Source organism: Acomys minous (genome assembly GCF_964271855.1).
Source record: "Acomys minous genome assembly, chromosome: 13".
NCBI classification, from domain to species: domain Eukaryota; kingdom Metazoa; phylum Chordata; class Mammalia; order Rodentia; family Muridae; genus Acomys; species Acomys minous.
In genome coordinates, this window is record NC_140495.1 from 61,143,213 (window position 1) to 61,159,593 (window position 16,381).

General features: G+C 44.7%; 2 protein-coding genes across 6 annotated transcripts in view; one reads left to right on the plus strand and one right to left on the minus strand.

Moving 5' to 3' along the window:
- Positions 1-1,632: 1,632 nt before the first annotated feature.
- LOC311581177 (non-histone chromosomal protein HMG-17-like) lies at positions 1,633-1,875 on the minus strand (the record flags this gene model as incomplete). Its single annotated transcript, XM_084753193.1, has 1 exon — positions 1,633-1,875. The coding sequence occupies one exon, from the start codon at positions 1,873-1,875 to the stop codon at positions 1,633-1,635; it is 243 nt and encodes an 80-aa protein (XP_084609319.1).
- A 2,962-nt stretch (positions 1,876-4,837) lies between these two features.
- Positions 4,838-16,381, plus strand: part of UBR2 (ubiquitin protein ligase E3 component n-recognin 2) — an 85,129-nt gene continuing 73,585 nt past the window's right edge. For all 5 annotated transcript variants that reach the window (XM_084752954.1, XM_084752957.1, XM_084752953.1 and 2 more), the window contains exon 1: positions 4,838-5,321. In XM_084752954.1, the coding sequence (XP_084609080.1) occupies positions 5,244-5,321 (78 nt within the window). In that variant the 5' untranslated portion in view covers positions 4,838-5,243. The remainder of the gene's footprint in view (positions 5,322-16,381) is intronic.

Below are 16,381 nucleotides of genomic sequence, written 5' to 3' on the forward strand. Positions count from 1 at the left end.
TTATTAATATTCTTGATCAGGGAAAAAACCAAGTATAGAAACTTAGACTCAGGGATTTCTCTCTTTCCTTTCCTTTTCTCTATTATTTTTTTATTAGGTAATGGGAAAGAGGTTGTGAGGAAAAAGGGGGAAATAGAAAAATATGTATAGAAATGATATAGGAACGATAGAAAAAAGGTAGAAATTTAAATCTGTTCTTCAACTATAGAGCTATTATTATTCTCAAATATTCTTGAGATTTGGATATGATACAGAAAATAGTTATTTTTACTTATATTAGTATAGATTTTAATATATTAGTATAGATTATTGTATATTGATACAAAGTTAAGTTATTTTTGATACACATGTATATATGTTTTAACTCTTGTATAAGGTATTGGACCTATACAAATCATTTATAAATATAAGGTTTACTTCCAGTCCTTTTGTTGTTGTTGTTGGTTTGTTGTTGTTTCCGAGACAGGGTTTCTCTGTGTAGCCTTGGTTGCCATAGGCTCACTTTGTAGACCAGGCTGACCTCGAACTCACAGGGATCTGCCTGCCTCTGCCTCCTGAGTGCAAGTGCTGGGATTAAAGGCGTGGGCCACCACACCCGGCTACCTCCAGTCCTTTTATTTATTTATTTTTAACTGTATCCAGCATTATTAAAGATGCTTTTCATAAACAATCATGGTATTTCAGGCAGGATGTGGGCAGACAATCATTAACAGTATACAAGAACTTCCAAACTCCCTTTTTGTATAGACTGCCAAAATCAGAAAGCCACTATAAAATCCAATGAAATCTCTATTCAATGCTTTGAAAAGGGGGGAGTAGCTTAGAGTGAGGGTTGACATTTCACATTAAGGATGTTGTTTAACAACTTTTCACAAGCCAACTCTGACTTTCAGGAAATGAAATGGAAATGGCAGAATTATCTGAAGATCCACAGTCTTTTATAAAAGGAACCACCCCTCTTCTGAGGACACTCAATGACATCACTGCAAAGTCCAGATTGCCCAATAGACTGGGAAAACAATTTTGGGGGTCAGGTTCCAACAGGTCTCTGGTTTTAAGGGAGTTAAGTCGATGTTGATGGTACGGGGAAGGAGGATACAAAAGTGAATTTAGTTTTCCCACATCACAAGGCGTTTTGTGCCATGGCAGCCACATATGTCAACACCAGGATGTCTCTTGGGAGCCGACAGGAGCCTTTGAAATTTATCAGGGAAAGATGTTTTCCATCATCAATCGAGCTTAGGAGACATTATGTTAGTGACACATGTTCCTTCCCCGCCCCTCCCCTGAACAATGACATGTTCTGTGTGCTAACATAATAGCTTAAAAAAAAAAGTTAAAACAAAATTCTGCCTTTATAAAACTTGATTAAAAGGTAGTATTTCAAACTGTACAGTCCCCAGAAATACACAGTTATCAAAAATGCACACACGGGGCCTGGAGAGATGGCTCAGTGGTTAAGAGCACTGACTACTCTTTCAGAGGTCCTGAGTTCAATTTCCAGGAACCACATGGTGGCCCACAACCATCTATAATGTGATCTCATGCCCTCTTCTGGTGTGCAGGTGTACATGCAGGCAGAACATTGTATATATAATAAATAAATCTTTTTTTTTTTTTAATGCACACGCGTTACTTGGCATCTCCAGCACCTCTAGCTTTCTTGGTGTCTCCATTTTCCGAGGGATTATTCGCATCCTTCCCGGCATCTGCTTTCCCCTTCTTCCCCTTGGGTACCTTCTCTCCCGTCTTAGGCTTGGGCTCCGGCTCTAGAGGAGCAGGTTTAGCAGACAACCCTGCAGATCTTCTCTGTGACTTGTCCTTCACCTTGACTTTATCTCCTTTAGCATCCCCTTTGGCCTTTCTTTTGGGCATGGCGGCGTTTCGGGGAGGGAGGGGGGGAGTCGGCGCTGAACGTGGTGGGGCGGGGGGGGGGGGTACAGCTGCACGGGTTTGGTCCATCAGGAGCTCAGTGTCGATGCTTCTTGACACTGCTCCTTCCAGACCTTTTAGAAGCTGCTCTTACAAACTAAGATAAGTAAGTGATGCAAGTCAATAGTCAGTGAAACTCATAGTCATGTGAGATACTAGTTTGCTTTGTCACAGAAATACACATCGTAGGTTAAACAGATAGTAAATAGCCAGAATAAGCAACATTTGCCTATTCTGACATCCTATAGATAGACAGTTAAGGACTGTGCACTACGTAAATATCTAGATAGATCAATGGTCTTTAGAAACCTCAGAGACCTGCAGAAAATGGCATTTAAAGATGTTTTATTATTTTATGGCCTTTCTGGCAATGAGGCATGTCCTCTCCTAGCAGCACCCCAGTCAACTTAAAAGACAACGAGCATCAAAGAGCCTCCATCAGGAGACGGCTTCAAATGTGGCAAGCTAGCCACCAAGCAAAGAGAATTATGCCCCTTCTCCCCTCTCACCTTATTTATCTTCTACCTAGTGTTGGGGTGTTGGAAGGGTTTGGGGTGGAGAAATGAGAAAGAGATATAAGAAACCAAAATAAAAACGGATTTTAAAAGTACGCCTACAGTGTAATGTGTGTGTAAACGTATGCCCATGCCATGCCATGTATGACACTTACTGAAAGCTCTTTCTCTCCTTTCATTGCAGTCACTGGTGATGACACTCCAGTTGTCAAGTTTGTGTGTGACAAACTCTTTTATCCACTGAGGCATCTTACAAGCCCAGTAGTAATTTTATTTCATTTAATTTTTAGGAAATCACACCCAGGACCTAGAACATCAGAAGCAAGATCTTTCCCAGTCCAACAGCAGATTAAAAATATATATATGTGTGTGTGTGTGTGTGTGTGTGTGTGTGTGTGTGCGTGTGTGTGTGTTTAAAAAGTTTTCTTTATTTAAAAAGTAATATTTTGGCGTGGGGACGTGGGTGCTTTTGGAGGAGCGTAAAAAATCTGACTGACTTAGATTGTTGAGGGTTACGAATTCAAGGCAGACTTCCAAAGAGTGCATGCTGTCTTACTTACTTGTCGGTTGTTGTAATAAAGACATCATGACCAATGCAGCCCATAGAAGGAAAGGTTTATTGCAGTTTATAGTTTCAGAGGCTGAGTCCACATCGTGGCGGGGCACATGGCAGCAGGCAGCCATAGCACTGGAGCAGTAGCTGAGGGCCCACATCTGATCCACAAGCAGTGGGCAGAGGTAAGAGCTAACTGGGCATGGCAAGGGCTTTTGAACCCTGAAAGCCCTCTCCCTAGTGACACACCTCCCCCAAAACAGTTCGACCCACTGGGGACCAAGCATTCAAATAGATAAGCCCCTAGCAGGCCCCTTTTCATTCAGAGTAGTACCACAGATGCTCTTCCAGGGTGCAGCTCCCGAGTAGAAGCCTTTTCATATCCTAGCATCAAAAGCATCTCTCTTTTCTCCAGCCCCAGCTGGTACGAAGTCTTCTGACACTTGTGCTCCTCCTTCCTTTGGCTACTAGGCTATTGAGACAATGGTCCCCGCAGGATAGGAAGTGGCAAAGGCTGGCAATCGGGTGTCAGTCAGAGCCAGAGCTTGTCTCCCGCCCAGAAAGAGATTTCCTACAGAGCACCTTGCAAAAGAGAGGGAATCAAGATAATGATGGATCAGCGATGGGGGAGGACCACGCTTTGACCAAGGCTGCCCTTTATTTAAACCTAAACCTCACGTCAGGGCTCTAAAGGTGGTGAACAAGTTTAGGGATGGGGATGGGACCACTGGGCCGCTTTGTTCCTATTCCCAATGTGGGAGAGGAGTCGAATGTGTCGAATAAGACCCCTTTGTTTTGTTTTGTTTTGTTTTTCTTGTTTTTGTTTTTTCACTATTGATCATCTCGTTAATTGTCCTATTGAGGGCACCTGTGCGTGCCTAGCTTGTTAGGGCTGCCAGGCTCCAAAATCTAAGCCTAACAACTCCAATAACGAAAATACCAGCTTCTTCCCACAGGGCAACTGGGGTCTGGTTATCTTTGAAAGCCTAAACTTCTCCGCAAAGATAATTTAAAAGGTATTTAAGGCATGTCACAAAGTACACAATTTACACAAATTACAATCCATCTGCTTTCAGTGAAAACAACTTGTCTTAAAGCGACGTAGCTGAAAAATATCCAACACCTCTTCTGCTACCTTGTGGCCTGCCGTTGGACCTAGAGTTGTTTTGTTTTGTTTTGCTTTGCTTCGTTTCCTTATCGTTTGGGAAACTGCAAATACAATGGCAGCTCTTCGCCTTGGCTCTCGCTCCGCGCAGCCGCAGGACGCAGGCGGGCTGGACGCGGAAGTAAGGGCTGTTCCACTCTCGAACCCTGAGAGTTAATCTTTAAGTTGGCTCGTTAGATTTCTTTTGCATAAAGACTTAAACAAACAAAAAAAAAAAAAAAAAAGGAGGGGGGGTGGGAAATCAATCGATGGTAATAAACTAATTGCTTGCGAAGTTTTAGGGGAAAAATGTGTTTTAAAACTCTTCCAAACCTCGCTACTAAAACACCGCGCTGACTCGCGCAAGGATGACAAGGCATTAGAACCTCTGGAATAGAACGCGCGGTTCATTCATTCTTTTGACAATTGAGGGCTTGTCAGACACCAGACTTTTGACAGACAGCTGATCGTCTATCGCGCCAGAAACCTTTGTTTTTGGTGCTGTGGAGATTTTTTTAAAAATGACAAGAATAAATGAGACTAAGCGTCTAAAGGGAGGGTTCACACGGTTTTTTCCGCTCTTCTGGCGTCAAATTTCTCTCGCGGATTCTAAATTGTTATATCCCAGGCTTCCGCCAAGGGGATGGACTACAACTCCCATAATACTCGTGCGCCGCACCTTATTTAAGGCTTCCCTTCGCTCCTTGGCCGCGCAGGGAACGACTACAGTACCCAGAATCCTATGCTCCCCCGCCTGGGTGTTTTTGCCCCTCTCTTGGCGTTGAACGCGGTAGTGGCCATCCTGAGTGCCAGGCCTGGGGTTCTCGGTGTCCTTCCCCGGGTCACGGGCGAGGCGGCGACTTGACTTCTGGGCGCTAAGCCCGGGAGCGCGCGCAAGCGTCTTGCCGCCCCTGCTGCAGGTTCGCGTCCCGCTTTGCTCCTTGCGCAGTTCGGCTCGCGCCCGCCGGGACGACCCGGGACTGACGGCCCCGGGACAGGGGTGACTGTCGCGGCTGCTGGAGCAGAGGCGAAGCTGAGGCCCGGGGAGAGGCGACAGCGGCGAGAGCGCCCGGGGAGAGGAGGAGGAGGAGGAGAGAAGATGGCGTCGGAGATGGAGCCTGAGGTGCAGGCCATCGACCGCAGTTTGCTGGAATGTTCTGCTGAGGAGATCGCAGGGGTGAGTGCGGGAGCCCGGGAGGGATACGTCCGGCCCTCGCAGGCCGCGCCCCGGAGGAGGAACAGCGTCCTGGAAATCCCGGAGTCTGCCAGTGACTTTGGGTAACAGCCGCGCTGGCCGTGTCTTGTGGGGGGAAAGGACCCAGGAGGCCATCGAGCCTGCTCCGCGCCTTCCGTGCTCGGGGGGGGGGGGTCTCCAGGCGCCCTGACACCCGGCGACTCTACTGTGGCGCTTTCATTATCCCTAATTACCTTCACCCTCCATTAAGTCTACAACACTTGGGCCTGTTTTGCCCTTTATGCCGGCTTGTTGGGAGACGGGAGGGAGCGAGCAGCCTCCTAGCGTTGTCGTATAGTCGCCCTACTTTATCTTCTGAGCCCTTTTCTTGGGATAAGCGGAGCTGTGTCTGCAACCTGTCCTCACCCTCATCCAACTAAGTTGTTGGGACTGCGGGGGGAGGTGCGGGGGGGGGGAGGGGGTACCCAGGCCTCACACAACACAGCCCCACAACCCCGTCGGTGCTTTTTTTTTTTTTTAAAGTTGTTTTGCACTTATTTATTTAGTTAGATGGCAACGTCGGTGCCTGTGTGTAAGGTAATGAATGTCTTGACACGTTTGCTAATTTTTTTTTTTTTTTTAGGAGTTGGGAAAAGTTGGACAGGGAACAAACGTTATATAACTTTGAGAAAGCAGCTCTGGTTAAACAGATGCAAGCTCATTAAATGATAGAATTGATCACAGCATTATTTATCAGCAGCCCTGAGGCCCTAACCTTAAGCCATTCAGACTTAGTAAGGACTTAAAATGTAATATGAGCATTGCTCATACAAGTAGCAAAGTGATAAAAAAAACAACTTAAGCAAACTCAGTGTCATCTTTTGCCAGTGAGGGCAGGGAACACCAGTCAGAACAGACTGTCTAAAGTGAGGGTGTATGGCTCAGACAATTGGAGCCCAGCGTGGAGGCCTCCAGTTAGCTAGGAAAGGAGTGACTCTGAACCCATCAGCAGTGTTGGGACAGTAACTGCAATATACGGCTGGTGGTGAGTATTTGGAGTGAATTGATGAAACTAAGAAAGTTCAGGTGGAAGTCAATAAGAGGGTAGAGGGGATTTTTTTTTTTTTTTAAAATACATTGTTGCCTGATGAGATTAAATTTCAGGTTTTTTTCCCTCTTTTCTAATACTAAGGTGTGCAGTCTGTTTTCATGTACTTTCTGTGTGATATATGCACAACCAAATTATTTTTCAACCCCCATCTGCCCTTGATTTATCAAAGAGATTTGGAAAAGGAAATGAAAATCCTGTTATAAGAAAATAGGAAAGTAAATAATAAGTGACTTGGTATCCTTTTCTATTTGTGTCAAAATGTTTTTTCTTTTTTTTTCCCCCCCTCTCCCACTAAATTTTTTGCGTCTGTTGGCTGGTGGTGATACCAGCTGTGTTACCCCATTCTAAAAGTGAAGAGGGTATCCTCAGTTTGCTGAGGTTTCTGAGGAAGCCGTTTGTAAAACCAGTGCCTGAGGCTCTTGCCCCCAGGTTTTAAGTGGTGAAAATTTCAAGCAGATGGAGTTGGGGGAAACTAAGGGAAATGGAACAAAACATTTAACATTTTTATTTTTTATTTTTAGTTATGTGTATTTGTGTCTGTCTGTGTTGGGGTGTGTGCATATGAGTGCAGGTGTCTTCACCCTGTCCAGAAGCATCAGATCCCCTGGCACTGGAGTTACAGATGCCCAGCGAGTGCTGGATGAAGAGTAATAGTGCTCTTCACCGCTGAGCCGTCGCCAGCCTCCAGCAGAACCTTGTTAACCTGTGCTTATCTGAGCTTGTGAAGATCTCCATCTGGGCTCACTTTACTGTTAAGCGCTTTCCTATATAGATTTATGAACTTTCAACTTGGGGTAGAGCAGAGCACATGCACACTAGGGTGGATGCCATGCTTTTCCCCCTCCCCTACCGCCCCTCCCACCCCCTCATCCCCCCCACCCCCCACCCACCCCCACTGCCGCAGGGTGTTTCTCACCTGGCATTATTATGTCTGGAGGGCTTTACTGGCTATATTTGGCCAGAACTCAGTATTGTTCTTTTAGCCTTAGGCCCCAGCATGGCCTTTGACCACAACTGAAAATTCGGGTGGTGTTTCCTCTTAGGTTAAAAGTAAATTTTAGTCAGCTGTGCTGGTATATGCCCTTAATTCCAGCACTGCTGAGACCAGGAAGCAGATGTCAGTTTCAGGCCAGCATGGTCTACATAAAATTCCAGGCCAGCCAGAGGTATTAAAAAAAAAAGTTTGTTTTATTTTTTAAAGATTTATTTATTTATTATGTATCCAGTGTTCTACCTGCATGTAACACCTGCACACCAGAAGAGGGCACCAGGCCTCATTATGGATGGCTGTGAGCCATTATGTGGTTAGCAGGAATTGAACTCAGAACCTTTGGAAGAGCAGCCAGTGCTCTCAACCTCTGAGCTATCTCTCCAGCCCCCCATTTTATTTATTTATTTATTTATTTATTTATTTATTTTCTTTTTCAAGAAAGGATTTCTCTGTGTAGCCTTGACTGTCCTGGACTTTGTAGACCAGGCTGGCCTCAAACTCACAGTGATCCACCAGTCTCTGCCTCCCGAATGCTGGGACTAAAGGTGTGTGCCACCACGCCTGACATTTTTTTCCCTTAAATTTATTTTTTAATTTTTAATTTTTTTATTATTAATTTATTTTTGTTACATCTCAATGGTTATCCCATGCCTTGTATCCTCCCATTCTTCCCTCCCTCCCATTTTCCCCTTACTCCCCTCCCCTATGACTGTGCCTGAGGGGGACTTCCTCCCCCTGTATATGCTCATAGGGTTTCAAGTCTCTTCCTGGTAGCCTGCTGTCCTTCCTCTGAGTGCCACCAGGTCTCCCCCTCCAGGGGACATGGTCAAATATGAGGCACCAGAGTATGTGTGAAAGTCATATCCCACTCTCCACTCAACTGTGGAAAATGTCCTGTCCATGGGCTAGATCTGGGGAGGGGTTTGCTTTTTCCTTAACTTTTAAGAAGTAAATTTCAAAGAAGATTAAATAAAGCAAGCAGTTTTTGCAGAATTTAAACTTCTATAGTTGGTAATTTTCTAAGGCCAGTTCCGTCTTAACTTAATAAGTACTGATGCCTTTGGTGTCATTATTTTGAAATGAACTTGCTGTTTGTCCCAAGCTACCCTTGAACTCACATATCTTCCTGCCTTAACCTCCTGCATGCCGGACTTACAGGCATGTGACACCACACCTGGCCTATGAGCATCAAGTCTTGAACACTATATTGACACACTGTAGTAGGCAAAAGAAAGACTTTGCAGTTGCATCCATTTCAGTTGTGACTTTAAAGGGTCGCTGAAGCCAGCTGCTGTCTCATTCTTGGTAGAGGCAACTCAAGTATGATTGGTCATTCTGGTATGTCCTGATGAGTGACTATCGTTTAAAGCAGTTCATGATTCCCCCTCACCCCCACCCCAAGCATAAAAAGAAATCCAAAGTGTGTTGGATGGTGCAGATCTGTAGCCCCAGCACTCGCAAGCCTGAGGCAGCAGGATCACTTGGGAGTTCCAACCCAGCCTGTGCTATGTAGGGATCCTTCTCTCAAAAGACAGGCAGAAAGGAGAGACATTTGGAGCTGGGTAGATGGCTTATTCAGTCAAATGCTTCTTTTCTTTCTTTCTTTCTTTCTTTCTTTTTTTTTTCTCGAGACAGGGTTTTTCTGTGTATCCCCAGCTGTCCTGGACTAACTTTGTAGTCCAGGTTGGTCTCGAACTCACAGCAATCCGCCTGCCTCTGCCTCCCAAATCCTGGGATTAAAGGCATGCCACCACCGCCCCGGCTCAGTCAAATGCTTCTTCATGGAGCCATGAGGACTTGAGTTCTCTCACCTGTAAAGGGCTAGGCACAGCAGGGTGTGCCTGTGATCCCAGCCCTGGGGAGCAAGAGACAGGATTCTTGGGGCTTAATAGCAAGCTAGTCTGGCTGAATCAGGAACTCCAGATTCAGTGAGAGACTTGTTTAAATAAGGCAGCGAGCAATTGAGGAAGACATCTGATGCGTCCACACACACACACACACATACACACACAGCAAGCAAGAGGTCTCAAAATTGTCTTATCATGAACTTGAATACCCACCAGTTTGTGTGCGTGTGAAGAATGAATGAATGTGAGTTGGCACGCGTGTGCCAGGCAGTCTTGTGGAGGTCACAGAGCATCCTGTGTAGTCTGTTCTACCCTCCCAACTTCATGTGGACTCTGGGGACTAAACACAGATGACGAGGTTTGCCAGGCAAGCTCCTTTAACCAATGGGCCATCCCGGCGGCATTCGTTCTGGATGTTTTGTGTGTGTCTTATTTATTCCTAGCGTCACACTGTGGCCTGTGTTAGGGAGGAACAGCACACACTGTGTGGTTCAGGGATTGGGTGCATTGCTAGAGTTGTATGATCATGACTTCTCTTTTATAATGTTTTTATCATCTTTCCAAAGGAATATGTCTCTCTCCAGTCCCCCAGATCTCCAAGCTGTAAACAACTGCTAACCTATCTTCTGTTTCCATAGATTTGTTTATTCTGGACACCATATAAATAAAATCATACAATGTATTTTGTGATCGTCTCCTTTTTTTCACAGATGTTCACCACTGTTGTAGGATGCATCATTACTTCATTCCTTTTTATTGCCAAACAGCCCCTTGTGCATATGGGTATACCGTGTTTTATCCACTCGAGAGTGGAGAGATGTTTGGGCTTTGATGATTTTTGGATATGTGGAATGTGCTACTGTGTGTGTGTGTGAGTGTGTGTGTGTGTGAGAGAGAGAGAGAGAGAGGGAGGGAGGGAGAGAGAGGGGTGAGTGTGTTTGTGTAGAGATGTGAGTGGGCGCCTTTGGTTTCTCTTGGCTATGTCCCTGGGCCTGGAGCTGCTGGGTCAAACGTTAATAACTCTTTTGAGGAACTGCCAGTCTGTTTTCCTAAGTGGCTGCAGCATTTTGTATCCCGTCAGTAGTGCAGGGCAGTTCTTCGTTTTCCGCGTCCTTGCCAGCGTCTGTCTGTTTTGATTATTGCCATTATGTTAGGTGTGAAGTACTTTCTCCTGACTGGGGTTTACATTTCTTCCTTGATCGCGGTGCTGAACACCTGCCGTGAGCTCATTGCCCACTCCGTGTCTTCTTCCTACCTGTATTGTAGTGTAGCTCTCCCCCTACTCTGCTGTCCATTTTACCAGTAGGGTTTGCTGCTTCAAAGCTAACTCTCTTGTTGGGTAGCCTTGTTTGAAAGCAAACCAGATGTGCTTAAAGGACGCGACTTTAATTGGCTATGGAGTACTTAGAGTAATGAAGGAGGCTAACCTCTAGGGATTCTTTTGTTTTTGTGTTTATATTTTATATATGCTCTCAATCCCAAGGCTTAAATTTAACATTCAATAAAAGGAAAGCTGCACATGTTGTCATAGCATGTTCACTCTAGTAGAATGAGGTGGCAGTTTCTTTGTTTCTTTGATGGGCACTTACAAGGTAGTAAATGCTTATTATTCTAGTCCGTGTGTCTGAAATAAGGACAAATGAAAGTGCAGCCAAGTTAGAAATCCTGTTAATGTTTCACGTGGAAGACTCAGATGCATTTAGCAGGTGAGAACCGATAAAAAGCTGTTGATTTTATTATTTTGAGAAATATGTGAGCAGTCATTGTGAGAGACAATACTCAGTTATTCTTGCTTTATATAATGACACATATTAAATTCAATCAGCCTAAGGTGCCTGTAAGAGTCCAAATATATTAGGTGGCATCTAACTTTTCACACAACAGTAGTAAACTTTTGTTTTTGTTTACTATTTTGCAGTACTGGGTGTTGTAACCAGGACTTTTTTGTTGTTGTTGTTGGTTTTTGTTTTTTGGTTTTATGGTTTTTCAAGACAGGGTTTCTCTGCGTAGCCCTGGCTGTCCTGGACTCACTTTGTAGACGAGGCTGGCCTCTAACTCACAGCGATCCACCTGCTTCTGCCTCCTGAGTGCTGGGATTAAAGGCATGTGCCACCACGCCTGGCAGTGGTTTACTTTCTAGAGATGGGGAACATATGTCAGCCTTTGTAGCTAGGTTTTGAAGTAATAGCACATAATAAAATGATATTTAAAATAAGATACTTGTTTTTCTAGTGGCATGTTTCATGTGAGGACAGTAGTCAACTTTTTTCTTTCCTCTGACTTATTTTCAACTTTTAGTTATGTGTATGTATGTGTGGTCATGTGTCTGTGTGTATGTACACATGTATGCAGGTGTTCTCAAGGGGTCAAAAGAGGCCACCAGATCCCTTGGCTCTAGAACTCAGGTGGTCGTAAGCTGCCAGGGGAGTGCTGGGGCATGAGTTCAGGTTCACTGCTTGCAGCCCTGGCCCTTCTCCAGTCCAAGCTTCCTATATATCAACTTTATGAACAGATTTGCTACATCTGATGTTGGAACCATAGTAAATACTGCGTAATTTCTTCTAGGAATTATCTGATTTTTTTATTACAATTCTGCAAAAGTGGTTTTAGGAGAAATGGCAGCATAAAATAAGAAAAACTTAATTTTTTTTTCTTCTTTTAAATGGCTGCCTCCACTCCCTAAGTAGCTGAGGATGAGCTTGAACTTCTGATCCTCCTGCCTCCATACCCAAGTGCTGGCAGTATAGGTGTGTGTCCCATCTCCCCACCCAGTTCACCATTTTAAATGTAATCTTTTTGAACAATTCGTGTTCTCATTCATTCTCTTGTGCTTGCTTTCTTACCATGGTGGGCTTGGATGCAGGGCTTTGCTCATTCGAGGCAAATCCTTTCCCCCTAAGCTATGTCCCCCGTCCTTTTTTCAAAAAATCTATTTATTCAAGACTTACTTCTGGCCAGGCTTTGGTGTCACATGCCTTTAATCACAGCACTCAGGTAGTGGATTTCTGTGAGTTTCAGGCTAGTGAGAGCTATATAGTGAGACCCTGTTACCCCCTCTAATATGTGTGTGTGTGTGTGTGTGTGTGTGTGTGTGTGTGTGTGTGTGTGTGTGTGAGAGAGAGAGAGAGAGACAGAGACAGAGACAGAGACAGAGACAGAGACACAGAAACAGACAGAGACAGAGACAGAGGGGTATATTCACTTGAGTGCAGGTATCCACAGTGTCCAGGAGAAAGTGTTGGATCCCTTAGAGCTGTAGGTGGGTGCTAGGGACCAAACTCTGGTCCTCTGTAAGAGCAGCACATCCTTTTAACCTCTGAGTTGTCTCTCCATCCCCTGAATTTATTTTTAAGTGTGTTTGAATGTATGTCATTATATTTGTTCTTCATCCTGTCTCCCACTTAGGGGAAAAGGTTTTAAATAAAACCTTTCATAGGCTTGTAACTAAAATTGTATTCAGTCTTTTTACTTTTTCATTCAGAAAGAGGATGAGTTGATAACCTTTTTGGGTTTTAATTTTTGGTTTTTTAAAGACAGGGTTTCTCTGTGTAATAGCCCTGGCTACCCTGGAACCCTCTTTGTAGACCAGGCTGGCCTGGAACTCACAGAGATCCGCCTGCTGCTGCCACTGCACCGGGCGATAACCTGTCTTCATTTTCATGACAGTGGGTAAACAATTGGACATCTACCCTTGGACGTGCCAATAAAGGTATCATTTAAAACTCAATGAGTCAGGTGTGGTGCTTTTTGGGCTGCTGAGGCTAGAGGGTCTCTGACAGTCTGATCTATATACAGGTCAGGACAGCCAGGCCTATGTAGAGAGACCCCGCCTCAAAGGGGGGAACAAACCTCAATGAATAAGGTTTCACTTTCCCTTTTGTTAACTACAGCACTTAAAGTTTGTGTGTACACGTGCTTGCTTACATATGTGTGTTCCTGTACGTACAGAATTTTGAATTATAGCTACTCTTTAAAAGAAGACAAAGCTACTCTTTAAAAGGAGACAAAGCGGTAGTGGCCCACACCTGTAATCCCAGGACTTGGGGGAGGCAGACACAGGCGGATCTATGTGAGTTCAAGGCCAGCCTGGTCTACAAAAAGAGGAGAATCCTTAAATTCTTGGGATTGTCTCTAAGAAATACTGTCATTTTAGTCCCTTCCTGCTTACATAAAGCAAACACGAAGGTGGTGTTTGAAGAATTCACTGTAACCAGAGTGGTAAAAGCTCATGTTTGCAGTTGCAGCCTTTCTTTCAGTACCATGCCTTACGCACCAAGTGCTCTTTGGAACCTCAGAATGACTGAAAGTTAGTATGTGCCACCTCACAAATATTTAGAATGTCACTTTCAGAAGGAAGTACATGAACTGAGGGCTGTGCAGATAGTAGTTAAATGAAGGCCTAACGTTTACTTTTTATTTGTAAGAGCATTTTGCATGGATGGATGGATGTGAGCCATGTGCACGTCTGGTGCCCTTGGAGTTTAGAAGAGGACATCACATTTCTTGGGACTGAAGCTACATAACTGAGCCATTACGTGGGTGCTGGGAACTGAGCCTGGGTCCTCCGCAAGAGCAGCAAGCGCTTTTAACCTCTGAGCCAGCTCTCCAGCTCCTTACACAGACTTTCTCAGGTGCTAGGATTGATCATAGTTCCTTGAGTTCTTGGTCTTCCTGCTTCTACTTAAGGAGTTCTGGGATTACATGTATACTATAAAGTGCATGTTTTTTTTCTATGCCCACTCTAGCTCTCAAGTAACAACACTGAAGACCTATTATATATATTATTAGCTTAGGACACTATAGCTGGGCATATACTAAGCTATTCTAACCCAACTACGCTGGCCTGGCCTACTTCGCAGCCTTGTGGCCTGCCACCTGCTGTCTTAGTCTCTAGCACCTCCATGTTCACGCGCGTCCTCATGATGACTTCCTTCATGGTTACTCCCGGTCCCCACCTGAGACCCTCTCTGTGTCTCTTGGTCCTGGAAGTCCCACCTTATACTTTCTTGCCCAACTATAGGCTGTTCAGCTCTTTATTAACCAATCAAAAGGTGATGGAGAATAGTTTTACACAACATTAAGACAGGAGATGCTTCATAAAAATGAATACACCAAAGTCATTTTTATGATTTTGTTTTATTTGCAGTCATTTTAAGACTGCAACCACATCTCTAGGTACAGAAACTGGCATTTGAATACACAGTGCACAAAACCAGCCCCCAACAGTATATGTCACTGTGGCTGGCTTGAATGGGAGGGTTTTGTCTTGTTTTTTGTCATTTTGAATTTTCAAGACAGGGTTTCTCTGTATAGCCCTGGCTGCCCTGGAACTTGCTGTGTAGACCAGGCTGGCTCAGACTCAGAGACCCACCTGCCTCTGTCTCTTTGAGGATTAAAGGCCTGTACCATCACCACCTGCCAAATAGGAGTCTTTTTTTTAAAAAAGCAAGACTGTGATTGCAACTTAAGTAAACACTGGGTCTGTGGGTTTGGGTAACTGCTTTAGTAGAAGTGGATCATTTTATTTCACGTTTTGAGGTTTATAATCTTTTTCTTGGTGTAGAGCCGATATGGCGCAAAGAAATTTAAGAGAGCAATGGGCCCCTGGGCAGAGGGGGTAGGGATGCGTGGCAGGAGGCAAGGGAAGGACGGAAGGAGAGAGGAACAGTTCGAGGGTGCCTTACCTAGGAGTCCATGGGTGTAGTTTAGAGACTTAGCGACCCTGCTGCAGGCCTGCAGCCCCCTCTGCTTGCTCTCTGTGGGGCATTTTTCTGCTGCAGGCCTGCAGCCCCTCTGCTTGCTCTCTGTGGGGCATTTTTCTAGAATGTAAGTACAGTGGGAGTGAGAGTGGCCGTGTTTGCAGTCCTTCACTGGTCTACCCAAGTGCTCACTGCGGAAACCTAACCAAAGGGGAGGGAAGGCAGGAGACGGACTGAGAGGACTCCTTTCAGGAGACAAAGCGCATGCACTCAGGATGACTAGAGATGGCTATAAAGCCGCATCTAGTGAGACAGCAGGACTTTACAGGCCATGCCAGGGATGACCTTAAACATAACGGGAAGGCGTATGACACGATCAAATTTGTACTTGTTGAAAATTACCCCAGTCGTGAGTTTAGAAAAAGTTCACAGAGGGACAAGGCTTGTGGGGACCCTAAGAAGGACATGACTTTGCTATTCTTGGTGATGGGCTGAGGGGTCCTGTAGGGGGAAAAAAATCAGGAGAGTTTTAGGATGCCTGCCTGATGGTGAAGACAAAGCAATTAGGTGTTGAGTGAGGAGAAGAAAGTTTTTTTAGGTTTAAGAACGTAGGTAAATATTATAACAGATTTTGATGGTGGTGGAAGGATTGGGAGTTCAATTTTGGGCATTTTGACTTGGTACTTGTGTATACCCAGGTATATCCAGATATATCCATAGTAGTTGGAAGCGGCCAGGTGTGGTGGTGCACACCTTTAATCCCAGCACTTGGGAGGCAAAGGCAAGAAGATCTCTGAGTTTGAGGCCAGCCTGGTCTATACAGTGAGTTACAGGACAGCCAGGGCTACACAGAGAAACTCTGTCTCAAAAAACAAACAAAACAAAACAAAAAAAGTAGTTAGAAGCAAAAGTTGAGGCACAGAAAGGGACGTATTTAGTTTGTTTTGGTTTTTTGTTTTCTATTTGGATTTAGTAGGGAGAGCCAAAGGGAAAGGATTTATAGAAAGAAGTTGGTCAGAGAAAGAATTGGCCAGGCTCTTGTAATACAACATTCATGAAAGACTACTCCTGCATATGTGCGCGCGCGCACACACACACACACACACACACACACACACACACACACACACACACACATCTATCCATTCATCTCTGACATGAAAATCCCTGTCACAATTAGAATAACATTTGAGCAAAGCATTAGAAGTCAAAAGAATATGACAGCTGGGGTCTGAATAAGGAGAGAGGGGAGGACGGTAGGGACACATATGTCAAGAGTAAAGGGACAACTTTGTGGAATCTGTTTTCTCCTACCTTTATGGGGGTTCTGGGATTGAAATCAAGTCATCAGGCAAGCACTTTTACCCACTGAGTCACCTTGCTGGCCCAGATTAAATTTAATGTACATCGCTATA